The sequence below is a fragment of the Fomitopsis serialis genome (assembly GCF_022376445.1).
Source record: "Fomitopsis serialis strain Sig1Antser10 chromosome Unknown B0H18scaffold_59, whole genome shotgun sequence".
In the NCBI taxonomy this organism is placed as follows: domain Eukaryota; kingdom Fungi; phylum Basidiomycota; class Agaricomycetes; order Polyporales; family Fomitopsidaceae; genus Fomitopsis; species Fomitopsis serialis.
The window spans coordinates 18,136-31,642 of record NW_025955019.1 but is presented as its reverse complement, the minus strand read 5'-3'; the positions used below and the strand labels follow the sequence as shown (position 1 = coordinate 31,642).

The window sequence follows — 13,507 nt, the reverse complement described above, 5'->3', positions numbered from 1 at the left end:
CTTACCTAATCGAGCCACGATGGCTTGCTCCTCCTTGGACAAGCCTTCATGTTGCTTGCGAGCTGCCGAGGGACGGACCTCTCGAGCGTTATCTCCCTCGTCAGGTGATTGCCCTGTACACGCAGTATAGGATGGGTTGTGCGCGTCGGGCAAGTATGCAACGGTGAAACAACTCACTTAGCACTGTCGTGTCTCCCTCCTCTGGTTCGGCTGCTTCAGGTGAATGCGATTCCACCGTCGTATTGCTGATCTTGTGCTTCTTCTTGTCAGGCTCTGTACCCGACTCGCGTTCTGTGTTCTCGTCGGAATCAGCAATGACCTTCCTCTTGCGCGGCTTGGGCTTTGGTCTCGACGTAGAAGAGCGGGGTCCTAGTACAGTTGCATAGTGATCATGGAGGTGACAATGTTAGACTCACGTTCTTTTGCCTTTCCCTTGCTCTTCGGTGAAACAGCATTTTCACTCCCATCTTCGCCCGACTCTCCCCCGTCTTTCTCGTTCTCCAACATGTCGACGTCCTCTGCCTCTTCTTCCCGGATCATGGCCTCATGGTTCGCTTGTATGGCTGCCTAGATGTGAGTACACAAAGCTAGACATTGATTAGATGGAACTCACTGTCCCGACGTTCCTTCTCAGCATTCTTCTGCTTGTTTGCCGACGCAACCATCGACCGAGCCATTTTGTCAAGTTCCTTGGAGGCCAGATCAGGGCGCTGAGCCTTCAGCGCATCCTTCATCAACTTGAGGCTCTCCTGGTACGATACTGGAGTTGTCGAAGCCGGAGCACCTTCGGGAGCTTCTGCAGCGGGAGCGCCTTTGGGAGCTGACGCAGCGGCAGCGCCTTTGCTCGACGGGGGCTTGGTTCTCGTCGCCGCATTTTTGCTGGACGAGGACTTGGTTTCCGGGTTGTCGTGCTTGCTCGACGTGGTCTTCGCTGCAGCACCGCGTTTCGTGGACTTGTTCGCGGTCTCTGTTGCCACCTTGCTGGAGGACGTCTTCGTCGGGACCGAGGCCGCCGACTTCTTGGTGGATCGTGTTTCGCGCTGAGACATGCTGTGAGTTGAGGATGAGGGAAAGCAAGAACGCCGCACGGTAGGTTAGCCTGGGTGATTCTGCAACTGATAGTGAGAACCTTCGGAGTCGCCGGCGATGCGGAGATGCGCGGAATACCTCCGACTTGCGAAGCGTGATGCAAGCACTCTCCGAGTCAGCAATTGTCGAGCTAGGTCCTTCAAGAGATTGCATACCTCCAAGGGCGAGGTAGAGTTGAGCTGGAGCAGTCGAATGCTGGGTGTTACGTGGCAGGGACTGGCGTCTGGCAAAGTCAACATCTATTCGGGCGACGTAACGTACGTACGGCACCGTAACACGCGTAGCGCCAACACCACCTGCCAACACTACCCGCCAACACTACCGAAAATGACTGTTGTCCTCCCAGCCATTCCGCCCGCCCTTCGACCACTTATCAATCTCTCTGTCGGTATGTAATACAAGGGATGCACGCTGTCCAGAGAAATGTAGATTAAAATGAGTCATACCCGCTGACGGAAAAGCAATAAAATCGCCATTTCGAAGCGGTACAACCAACCCGGCTTCATACAGACACAGGGCACCTCCCTCGAATTCTCCCACTGGGAGGACCACGCAGATGGATTTGTCTTGCCGGTCTCTGTGAGCGAGGGTAGCGACGTTCAGATTGATCACAAGAGACAGGAATGGGTGCGCTATCGAGTGGGCATTTCCCGGTAGGACTTCAGCATCCATGCGTAACTCGTCATACTCATCAGGAAGGGTATGTTTAATCTATTTTCCCACTTCAGACACGTTGTCCGACGTATATTTTGACACTATACTCACCTGCTCGGCCATGAACTCGAATACTTCGCTGAAGGTTGCTTCAAGGTTATCGTAGATGCCGGAATACTTGCGCATGTCGGCGGAAATGTAAGGGAGCATCTGGGCGTAATTAGTCTTCGAGGTGCACTCCTTCTCTATCAGCATGGGGTGCGAGTCCACAGGAATTCCATGGCCCTGAAGCCGCTTATTTGAGTCATCGTCATAGCATTACACCTAAGCACATACCCTGGTCCCATGCCTGTTATACCACGCAAAATGGATGGCCGGAAAACTGTACTGCCTTCCTTGGGATGCGGAGCACATCTGTTGCAGGGTTTCTGGCTGATCCTCGAAGCTGGCGGTTAGGTTCACCATCAGCGCACGCCTCAGCTTCTCGGGCATGTTGGCATACACGCTGGCGACTAGACATCCACGGGAATCCGAGATCCGAAGTGGTTCACTGCAGATAATGAGCTATAAGTTGTTGCAGTGTTATGGCGCTACAACGCACCTGAGAACCGATGGCTGCAGTGCAATATATTCCGTGGGATGCGTGGAAACGCCGTTCTGAGACCTTTGATCTAGCTAGGGAGTTCGTAGGATATAATGGTTTCAGCATTTAATCCGGGCGAGGCCATAGGAAACACAACCCCGTACCAGACTTTGCAGTTCCTCCAGAGTCTCCGGTGTTTCCGCCAGTTGCGCGAGAGAGCGTTGGGTTTCCGTCCACGCAAATGCTTCTTCAGGGGAAGTCGGCACGGGAATTGCCCGAAGCGATTCCGCTGACAGGTCCAAGCCCAGTATAGTTATGGAGGATGCGGGTAGGTCTGTTGCAGTAGACGTTCCGTCTAGCTGGTCCCCGGGCATATCCCGCTCTCTTGTGTCGTCCTCTTCGTCGTCCACGGTCATCGGAGACGGGGCATCCTGCAAATCTTCGTATACCGGTCTAAAGAGACTTCGGCTTGCGAACGTCAGCGCCGTCGTCCCGATCGGCCCCACAGGCACAAGGCATGGCGCCCAGACGTCCCAATTCCTCGGCACTTCATTGAAGTTGCTACTCACCAGTCTGTGAGTGACATCAGAACAATCTAGAACCGACGTACGTACTTGAGCAGGAGCGATTCAAAAACCAGGTCAGATTGGCGCAGATCGTAGCAGATCAACGAGTCGGAGGGCAATCGCAGCTCGCTGAGTAGTGAGGGAGAGAACATGGTGTCGAACCGAACGGGCATAGTTTGGCGAAGACGCGAAATAGCTGGGATGATGGTCTCTATGACTTGCTTTCCGGCCAGAGTGTCTAGCAGCATTTGGTGTTGTAAGCCAACATCACAATGCGTGTGTTCAACTGTACGGTTACCTCGATCCGGATCACGAAGTACATTCGCAAGTTTCCAGGCGAAATCGCCAACAGATTTGACAATGTCCACCCGCATACCCGCCTGCGCTATGAGTATAAGGGCGTAGATGGTTCCTATGATACCGCATTCAGCTGAATAATGTTCACTTATACCAAAGACCATGCCAGCACTCACCGCCCGACGCTACCGCCGCAAACTTGCTGCCATTCTGATTCCAGTGTAAGAATGTCCGCTGGGACGGTGCGTAGTCATACCCGCGGACGTGCTCATCGTAAATGTCGCATATACTTCTCATCCTTATGCGCTGCATGCTAGGAAATATTTGTTCAGCTACGTGTTTAGGAATCGTGTATTTTTTTCAGCTGACCTTGTACACTTACAGACTAGCTGCATGAGGTGTACCATGAGGAGTAAGTCGACGCATGACTTGCCGGCTTTCATTCGACGACATCGGTGAACGAGCGAGGGCAACGAGTCGTCAAGAAAGCCATCCCCGCCGTCGCCGCTTTGGAGCAGGGCCTGAGCGTCGGAGAGCTGGGAGGCACCGTCCGAAGAGCTTATAGAAGCGGAGAGTCGGGCAAGGAAGGTGTTAATCCCCATGGTCGGCTTGTTGCCTGCCCGGCGTCGGGGTACCCAGCTCGAGTTAGAGGAACCGGCTTTGCAGTGGGGTGGATTGACAATGATGAACGCTTGCCTGTCAGCCCGTCTACCTGGGCCGGCTTTCTTGCTAGGATTTGTAGTTGCTGAGGCACGGTGATGTGCCGACTTCTTTCTTGGGCTTGTGCGTCTGGATGACCTAGGACACTCGTTGCCAGAGGTGCCGTCCGTGGCATCTGTTGTGCCAATTAACATACCAGACGTTACACACATTCAAGCACTTACCGTCAACTACTATGCATCCGTCGTCCTCGCCGTCCTCATCTTCCAGGCCCGTAGTTTCACCACCTAGCGAGCCATCGTCAGGCTGAGATTGGCACTGGCATTCCCTCAGCCTGCTCGCCACGGCTTGAAGGAGTGTCGACTCCGTGCCGTGCGTATCCAAGAGTTGTTGAAGAGCGAGGGTCTCCTCCGAAGAGAGCTGGAGGAGCGCGCCCATGTCAGTGGAAGTTGAGTCCAACTGGCGCATACCCAAACAAGCGCCGGGTGAACCGGGCAAAGCGTTTGGGCCCGCCCTCCGCCGCGCCCTCAACCCATCTTGCCGAAACATTCAATTGACGCACAGATATATATCAAGTAGCACGGTTCCAACGTGAATGACGCTAATACCCTACCCACCGAGCAGATACTCAACATCGCGCTCCTCCTTAACATCGTCGACCTCGTCCGCGTCCCCGCCCTCAACCCCCGCATTCTCCTCCTCGCCACCACCTCCCGCATCTCCTTCTTCACGAACACCGTATACCCACGACTCCACGCGGACCGCGCTCACCGTCTCGATCAACCGGAGCAGCCTCCTCGCCATGATGGCCGCGCTTTCACACAGCATACCGGCTGTGATGGTATCGGCGTCCATGGCGAGATCGTAGGAGGCGGCGTTTTCTGGATCGGGGAAGAGGTGTTGATGAGTGTTCGCGCCGAGAACGCGCTTGACGAGGATCTTTGAGCGCGGAGAGATCGAGTCGAGGTCGCCGTCGCCATGCTCGTATTCGCGGATGGCGAGCGAGACGTCCCAGTGACATCGAAGGAGCTGCTTGACCTCCTCAAGAAAAGGGGTGGCTGCTCCTAGATCACTCATGTCTCGAAACACGGACTGCGGGGGGTCAATACATGGATACAGCGGGGACGGGGCTGGCGCACCAGATGAGGAAAGGATTCAATGATCCGTTCCTTCTTCCACCCTTCCGTCTTGGCCCGGCGAAGTACGGGGAAGTGTGTTGGGCGTACCAGAATGATGGTTGTTTCCGTCTCGCCGTGGACAACGCTGCCGTTGAACGAGATGGCGGTAGATGTCTTGCCCTTGAACATGTCCTCGAACTCCGGGGTCGTCCGCCCGCGCTGGATTGGGACGTCTGTGGCTTCCCGATGCCCTCGTCGTCCTCGCCACGTCCTACACGACCACTGTCCCCACTCTCGAGGGACCTGCTTGCGCGCCTCTACGCCCACCTTCCACTCTTCCAGCACCTCGCGGCTGGGCTTGGTGCGCTGGTGCTTCTTCTCGTGCACGCACACGATGACAAACCCGAGTACGGGGGCGAGTCCTTCTTCCTCCGAGGTGGCGCACTAATGAAGCATGTCTGATTAGCGTAACACCACAGATATTCGAGACGTACGTACCTTCCGCGTCGCATGCGGCAACGTCTCAGCATAACAAAACTCTTGTCTCAGGACTGACCTCAAACGCAGGGCAACGTTGATGAGATATTCCGTGTCCGCGCGTATGCCCTTCTCCAAGGTATATTCGTCATGGACGGTAAGAGAGTGGAGTGCGGAGGCGCGATCCAGGCGCAACAGTAAGGTGGCGAAGAGGGCGGCGGCGAAACTGTTCCCGCCGTGATGCACGGGCTGGGCATGGTAAGTTGCAAGACGCGATCGAGAGCAGATGCTAATCGGATACGCACCTGACGTTCACCGCCGCTTCTTTCCCGCACCGTGAGCACCGTGACAGCCAACCTGGGAGGAGAAGCACAACGGTGTCTTGAGATCTGTATCTTCCGAAGGCGCCGGGCGGAGCGCCCACTCGTGCACGGGACCTGAGCGTCCAATAAGTGATCACTTGCCTTGTTGGGATTCGCAATGCGTTGCGAGCCCAAATAGGGTTGCACAGCCAAAGCGAGTGTATGTAACATACGGTCGTAAGCGTCGTGAATTGCGAGAAGCGCCTGATATATGTCTACTGGTACAGAACTGCGCGAAACACACCCTTCAGTCCATACGGGTCCTTCGACCACTTCAAGTTCGTCTTGCCCTCCCCTGCACGAAGATCAACGGCGTTTCCCGCAACCCACCGGGCATTCTGATTCAGGCAGACAGCAATGTCCTTAGCGAGTGACTTCCTGCGCGCGAGTGCTGCGTCCTTCGGCGAGAGGAGCCATGGGTGTTTCGGTGTTGCGGTAAAACTCTCGTCGGGAACATTGCGTGATGCGGACCCAAGCTCGCGCGCGTCCGCGTAGCTCTGGACAATGAGGTCGAGCTGGGTGGCGAAGAGCTGCCAAGCCCCTGCTGGAAAGGACTGTGGGTTCCCGGCCGCTGAAGTTAGCCACTTAATAGACGTAGACACATATTAGATCCAGACTATGTCCATCCAGTCAAAACACGCACCATGTGATGGATGTCTTCCTCCCACTTCTCCAGCGTTGATGTGCGAGCAACGCGCTCGACGAACTTCCCAAAATCGTCGCTATTATAGACGAGTACTCGACATTGCACATATTCCTTAGTGCCGGAGATCTTGTGAAGCTTGGTGACGTCCGCATCATGCGGCGCTGGGCTGATGAGAGCGATAAGGAAGCCGCGAAGGGAAGGTAGGGATGGCAGAGCGAGGGACAACTACGTGATGCGTCACGAAATGTTTTGATGATACTAGTGGAAGCCTTACCTTGTGTGTTTGATAAAAGAACTCTTGCTCGGTCTGCGCCACCGCGCAGAAGAATATCATGGGTCCTAGGGCGCCGAAGTGGTTCGCAGCATCGACATGGACGGCGCTGAACTTCATGCGGAATCGCACCCTGTTCGCATTGACGGTACTCTGCACCAAAGTAGCCACTGTGGAGTCCAGGGGATCACCCTTGGCCTCACGTAGGACCTTAGTCATAACATCAGCGATCCCGCTGGTGAGGTCTTCGTCGAACGTCGGCGCAATGGCGATGGCTTTCCCAAGGACCGGCCAGAAGTCGATCCTACACCCTATCAGTGTCTACGGTATGGGTGAAGCCTACGTACTTACTTCATGCACCGTAGGAACGCCACCCAGCGCTGAAACTGCAAGTCTTGGCCACGGACGAGCTTGCAGTTCCACGTCTCGTCCAGGACATTCTGAAGTAGTTCGTACGTATGCCCGTCGACCCCGACAACATCCTATGAGAACCTGTGTCAGACGGGAGCCAATGCTATAAGATGACCGGAATTCTTACTTGAGTCATGAACCCGTCGCGGCCCGCTTGATCCCACTGCAACTGAAGACGCCACACTTCTCCAAGGTACTTACAAACCACCTCGTAGTCGTCGCCCCCTACACCGGCTTTCTCTCTCAGCCACTCCAGGAACTGAGGGGGTAGATTCCAAGACGCCGCAGGTCCGTTAGGCACACCGATGCTCGCAGACATGATGGTCTTCTCAGGCACGGTGTCATATTCCAGTGAGCCGCGCGCGGAGCCTTCCCCCTGAAGCATAGAGCGAGGCATAGTGATTCGATCTTTCTCGCTGAATGACTGGCCAGGGGATTGAATGGTGACTCTCGTAGGGTGGCGAGTTTCGATAGGTGTTCCAGGCGGGTTGGAATCATCGGTGTCCGAGCTAGGAGGGTCGGGCTCCGTATCATCGCTACGGACAGAGTTGGTGTCAGAGCAGGAAAGGAGATCGGAAAGGTCGTTGCCCTTGTCGCCGTGGTCAGACATGGTGACGATACTGCTGGTTGACAGTCGAAAGCGATCGAGCGACCAGTCAGCCTCCGCTACAAGTTGCGCCCATGGGAACAGCATCGGGACAACAAACACAAGCTCACCTTGCCGCCACGCCACAACACAAGTATACCCTCAACTTTTCACTGTCGCTCAGCTCAATATCAACCGCTACCTCTACAAGCGATTGGTTAATCAACTCACCATCTACCGGCAAGACTGGGAGCCCAATAAAGTAAGAATGGCCTTGTTTCATGCTCAGGGCGATGTTCGCAATGCGTTGCGAACCGTAAAAGGCAATCTAGACGCCGGTATACGGCATGTGCCAAGCGGTGTAAGGCATGAGCTAAGTTGTACAACTGAACAAGAACGTGTGGACTTACCTCGCAGGGAGTACTGCGTCGCAGATCAGACGCTTCGCGCTGGTTGGTGTCGACGCACAGTCACGGTGACTAGTACGATGTCATTTTACACTGCAGAAAGTCAGTACCAATTTGAAGAACTCACCCACTGACTGTTTGACGGTTATGTTGACCGTCTAAAACTCCGTGAAGGTGAGAGCCGAGTTCGAAGGGCGGGATCTGTCCACGAACTGATCTGTCCACGAACGGTGATCTCGGAGTACTTTACCTCATACTTAGGCGACTGAATGAACCCTGGGCGCCCATGGGCGGCTCATTTGTAGGTTTGGCGCGCTCCCATCGCCGGTTTTGCGCTCTAACTTCACTCTTGTGCTGCTCGCTAATTTGGTGGACGAGGCTCAGGTGAGTATACAACCTTCTCCGCTATGAATTCAATTTATTCAGCCCATGTTCCTAGCTTTCTAAGGGCCATGACTCTACCAACTGCCCCGTTCGTCCGTCCAGGTTATGAAGACGGAAATATCTGTCCGGCCTGTGACAAACCCTTCCGAACCAGCCAAGGTGTCATGGCTCATCTCTCCACCGCCCGGTCGTGCAAGTGGTTTCGGAAGGGCAAGAACGCAGTCCCACGAGTATACGACGTGCCAGACGTCATTGAATCCATTGCGGACAACGACACGGGCTCTGGAGCCGGACCCGATGCCATGGACCAAGACCCGGAAGATTTCCTGGATGTCCTTCAGCATAGGGAACTATTTCGTTTCGATCTCCCTTCATCTCCCGCTGCAGACTCACGGTTTCCGGGTGAGGGCGAAGCCTCGTCATCCAGTGCTCGTATTCCGCCTGCAAGACCGCCGCTTACCGTGCCGGCATTGGACGACGACGAGGACACCAGAGTTGTTGAAGAAGACACTATGGCGGGACGGGTAATACGAATGGAGGAGAGGATCGTTGACACGTGGAAGGCGTATTTCGCGGAGGACCCAGGGGAAGAAGCTCAGGGAGATGATGTCCCAATGGAAGTGGACGGCGAGGAAGGACCACCGGCGGCGTGTCCAGACCCTAATCTCAAGTGGAGACCGTTCGCATCCGAGTTGGATTGGCAGGTCGCCATGTGGGTTATTAGGGAAGACGTTGGGCAGAAGTCGTTGAATCGATTTCTAAGTATACCCGGGGTGCGTCTCGACCCAGTTTTCTCAAGCAGTAGTGAAGTCTCTGATCCATTATGACGGACTGCAGGTTGTGGAAAAGCTGGGGCTCACCTTCAAAGACGTAAGGCAACTATTTATGAAGGTCGACACAATTCCCGACAGAGCAACGTGGAAGACAACGTCTCTGACGTTTCCTGACCGACTAGACGAGGTTCACCTCATACGCTACCGCGATATACTCGAAGCGATCAAGGCCCTACTCGGTAACCCCGCCCACGCCAAACACATCGTCTATCGACCACGGCGGGTCTTCGCGGATACATCCAAGACAAGACGTATCTTCACCGAAATGTGGACCGGACTCTGGTGGAGTTCAGTACAGGTACGTTAGCCATATCCATATACTTCATAAAGCACATATTTCTGACCGTTTTCTTGCAGCAATTGCTACCGGAGGGGGCGACCCTTGCCCCAGTTATCATCTCCACGGATAAGACTCAGCTTACTCATTTTCTGGCAACAAATCCGCGTATCCCGTCTACCTCACGCTTGGCAATATACCTCGCGCCATACGCCGCAAACCCTCCGAACACGCTTGCATCTTATTGGGCTACCTACCAGTGTCCAAGGTTGGGAAGGAGAAGCTGACGAAGCGTGAGCGCAAGGCCCGGTCTCAGCGACTGTTTCATGCTGCCATGAGGGTCATCCTTAGGCCCCTTGTGCGTGCCGGCGTGGACGGGATGGATGTGACTAGCGGGGATGGCAGCGTCAGGCGAGTACATCCAGTCTTGGCTGCCTACGTCGCCGACTACCCGGAGCAGGCCCTCGTCACCTGTTCCAAGTATGGGACTTGTCCCAAGTGCTGCTGCCCTGCCGACAAACTGGAAGCGGAATCGGCAAGTGAGCAGCGCACCGCCGAGGGAACGGAGAAGATAATTACGGAGGCTTGGGCCGAAGATCGTAGCGCGAGCGCTGCTGAGTCCCTGTGCATGGACAGGGACGTCAGCGGTGGAGTCAAGAGACCGTTCTGGACCGACCTACCCTACACTGACATACACATGTCTGTCACTCCCGACGTCTTGCACCAGCTCTATCAGGGCATCTTCAAGCACCTGGTGTCTTGGTGCGAGGATCTCCTGGGCCCGGACGAGCTCGACAGCCGCCTCCGCTGTCTCCCTCCGGCGTTTGGGATCAGACATTTCAAACAAGGTATCTCATCTCTGGCGCAGGTCTCTGGAAAGGAACGGAAGGACATGGCGAGAATCCTACTGGGATGTCTCATAGGGAAGATCTCGAAACCCGTCATGCTCGCATTCCGCTCACTTCTAGATTTCATTTATCTCGCTCAGTACCCTACCCACGACGATGCTACTCTACAATATCTCACAGAGGCTCTGAAGACATTTCACAAACACAAGGACGTCCTCGTGAAGCTCGGCATACGAGACCACCTCAACATACCCAAGCTACATTCCCTCCTCCATTACGTCGAATCCATCCGACTCTTTGGCACGACGGATAATTATAACACGGAAATGTTCGAAAGGTTGCACATCGACCTGGCGAAGGACGCGTGGCGAGCCTCAAATCACAAGGACGAGTTCCCGCAAATGGTCCGATGGATTTCGCGCCGAGAGAAAATGGCACTCTACGAGGTCTTCCAGAACGAGCGTCGGGCGGACGAAGAGGCGGAGGATCTGCCAGAGGAAGAGGAGGAGGGGAGCGCGAGGGAGTAGCTGAAGCGAGGGCGGAGCGATGCCAGACCCGGTGGGACCGGCCGAAGATGATGACATGGCTGCAGCGCACACAGTCCACCCGAGCTGCGTGAAGATTGCCAAGTATCCGCCTGCACCTCAACAACATCTCGCGAGGATCCAAGAGCGTCATAGTGCTCCGGGATTCACGACGGCTTTGGTTGGGCTCATCAACAGCTTACAACCTGACGAACTCCGGCTGACTCGACAGGATCTGGCGCGAACCTGGTTGCCGTTTGATCGAGTAGATGTCTATCATAAATTCCAGTTCAAGCGGAATGAGCTGTCGGATGGGAAGGACGAGCTTGACGTCGTCAAGGCAGTGCCGGGTGGGGTCAGACAGGGTCGAAAAAACCGGTTCGATACTATCATCGCGCTGGATACTGAGGAGGCGGAGTCAACTGGTGTCAAAGGTGAGTCTAATATTCGCGTGCAGGACACGCCACAGTTCTGACCTTACGAATTGCAGGCACACGAGCTGGCAGAGTCAAGGTGATCTTCACTTTGCCCAAGAAGCTCTCCGCCGCTCAAGGTGGTGGCCCTGCCCCCGCGTGGTGGCCTCGAGGGCCTCTGGCCTATGTGGAATGGTACACTCGCTTCCCGGGTGCACCAGATCCTACGCATCTCATGTACGCGGTGAGTAAGCCGGCGTTGCGGACTGACGGCCTTCCCCAAGGCGCAATCATTCCTCTGGAGCAAATACGACAATCCTGCCAGCTCATACCGGCATTTCGTGATTGCCCTAGAGGAGCTGTTCCTACAGACTGGATGTCGGAGAATGTTCTGGACGTAGTTAACCGGTTCTATCTGAATAATTGGGCTGGGATCTATGCGTATCAGACTCTCTGGTAATGCCGTACAGTAGAATTCACATTATTCATGTCCACGAGCACCATTGCGATTGCGATTGTCTGCGACACATTAGTTTACTATGTACTCTTTTGTAGAGACGCGGAGAAAATCGCTTCAATCGTCATATTTTGTACATTCGGGCCTGATAGACAAGGCTCTTGAACGCGGTTTAACACTTGTGGGCGACTTCAATAGGTGTTCGCGTGGGCTGCGAGACGCTTCAGACTTGCTTTCACACCCACTTCCATCTGGCTACTCATCATTCATTGCAAAGCTTTCTCCATGGCTTCTTTTGACTCCCGAGTTGCTAAGATCGTGGCGCGGGCACTACCAACATTCAAGACCGTTTTACAAAGTGCGGAGAGATGTTTAGTGGAATCAGACATCTGCCATGTCTCTATCGTCTGTTTGGAGAGCAGAGGCTTTGGAACGGTGTTCAGTTACGTGAGTTTGGAATCGCTTCGAGTCCGTCCTTCATTTGTGCCATTGCTAATACACAGTGACAACGCAGTGTCCGATGTTCAACACGTCTTCCTGCCGGATGAAGCCGCACCCCAGAGTCCAATTGTCACGCGAGAAGTTCAAATTGGTTCGCCGTCGTATGCAGGAACTGGATCCGCCAGCCCGGCTGGGTGGGTGGGTCTTCTTGGGTGCCATTCCGGAGAGCTACGGTGGGCAAGAGAGATGGGTGCCGGCCTGCCTGAAGGAGGGAACGAGGAAGGCACAGGTCGAGGTGCTAGTATATGCTGCGGTGCGTTTCACATCCCATTTTTGCTTGACAGTCCTTTCTGACTAATGTGCAAACGGAGTAGGAGCATCGTGCCCCGCTATCGCTTCCCCTCATATGCGAAGTACGGGACGGGGAGATCGTCATTCCTTTCGTTCAGCCCCTGACCATCCAGGTCATTCCTGGGCTGAATAGGTATTTGAGGGCCAACTCTCCGACAACTATCGACCACTTCGATGCACTCGCAAACTCGTTTTCCTTGGCCAGCGGGCAGTGTCACTTCCCACTCCCACTCCGGCAAATTCCTGTCTACAGGCTGTCTCATATTGAAGACACTCTGTACGCCCTGGAATACGCGCAAGGTCGGCGCCCAAGCTACCCCTGTGCTCTATGAAGGTCGGCTTCGTTGAGCTCGACTTTCTATGGCCAGTGGGTCTGCCTAATCCCCGGCAATACGTACGCGCGGCTTGGAAGGTCCGCTATTTTTCTTCTCCCATGGGAAAGGTTGCCGTGCGACCCTTGCACGGTGAAGCCGGCTACACCGTGATAACCGTGGAGGAAGGACAGGGGGAAGACTAGGGATGTGGCATAGGATTGAAGTGTGCGTCTTCCATTTCCTATACTGTTTCATTCTGAACCCACTCCCACATCAGTGCACAATCGTTGCTCCGCCGTCACGTATCACTACCCATGCCGACTACCTCAGTTTCCAGCTTGTTTGCTCCGTAGTGTGCCAGCCACTAGCTGGAGGTGTTGCTCTGTACTTATGTTCTCCTGTTGACGTCTCTTTGACCGTGTACATTAGCTTACAACGTTGTGAATCGTAGCGGATGCCTCTCGGCGAGCACATCAATGAGCAATGAGCTCACGGTGCCTACACCTACTACCTGCCAGTCCGTCCATCCTGCTCAAAT

At 54.8% G+C, this 13,507-nt stretch overlaps 4 protein-coding genes across 4 annotated transcripts; 2 read left to right on the top strand and 2 right to left on the bottom strand.

The window, feature by feature from the left end:
- Positions 1-1,668: 1,668 nt before the first annotated feature.
- On the bottom strand, positions 1,669-3,656 carry B0H18DRAFT_863045 (uncharacterized protein; the record flags this gene model as incomplete). The annotated part of the gene is made up of 9 exons (XM_048039733.1): positions 1,669-1,800; positions 1,855-2,028; positions 2,080-2,307; positions 2,353-2,418; positions 2,491-2,887; positions 2,941-3,130; positions 3,191-3,304; positions 3,366-3,502; positions 3,559-3,656. Coding segments are annotated over 9 exons (1,536 nt in total), but the record flags the coding sequence as incomplete, so codon positions are not given.
- Positions 3,657-4,458: 802 nt separating this feature from the next.
- B0H18DRAFT_1121290 (uncharacterized protein) lies at positions 4,459-7,744 on the bottom strand (the record flags this gene model as incomplete). The annotated part of the gene is made up of 10 exons (XM_048034309.1): positions 4,459-4,941; positions 4,989-5,411; positions 5,466-5,693; positions 5,750-5,768; positions 5,818-5,881; positions 6,051-6,390; positions 6,450-6,677; positions 6,727-7,027; positions 7,075-7,205; positions 7,262-7,744. 10 exons carry the CDS (start codon positions 7,742-7,744, stop codon positions 4,459-4,461), a joined length of 2,700 nt encoding a protein of 899 aa, XP_047890861.1.
- An 835-nt stretch (positions 7,745-8,579) lies between these two features.
- On the top strand, positions 8,580-9,651 carry B0H18DRAFT_880019 (uncharacterized protein; the record flags this gene model as incomplete). The annotated part of the gene is made up of 3 exons (XM_048040732.1): positions 8,580-8,937; positions 9,019-9,284; positions 9,349-9,651. 3 exons carry the CDS (start codon positions 8,580-8,582, stop codon positions 9,649-9,651), a joined length of 927 nt encoding a protein of 308 aa, XP_047890860.1.
- Positions 9,652-10,249: 598 nt separating this feature from the next.
- Positions 10,250-11,468, top strand: B0H18DRAFT_880069 (uncharacterized protein; the record flags this gene model as incomplete). Its single annotated transcript, XM_048040737.1, has 2 exons — positions 10,250-10,992; positions 11,081-11,468. The coding sequence occupies 2 exons, from the start codon at positions 10,250-10,252 to the stop codon at positions 11,466-11,468; spliced, it is 1,131 nt and encodes a 376-aa protein (XP_047890859.1).
- Between the last annotated feature and the right edge of the window lie 2,039 nt (positions 11,469-13,507).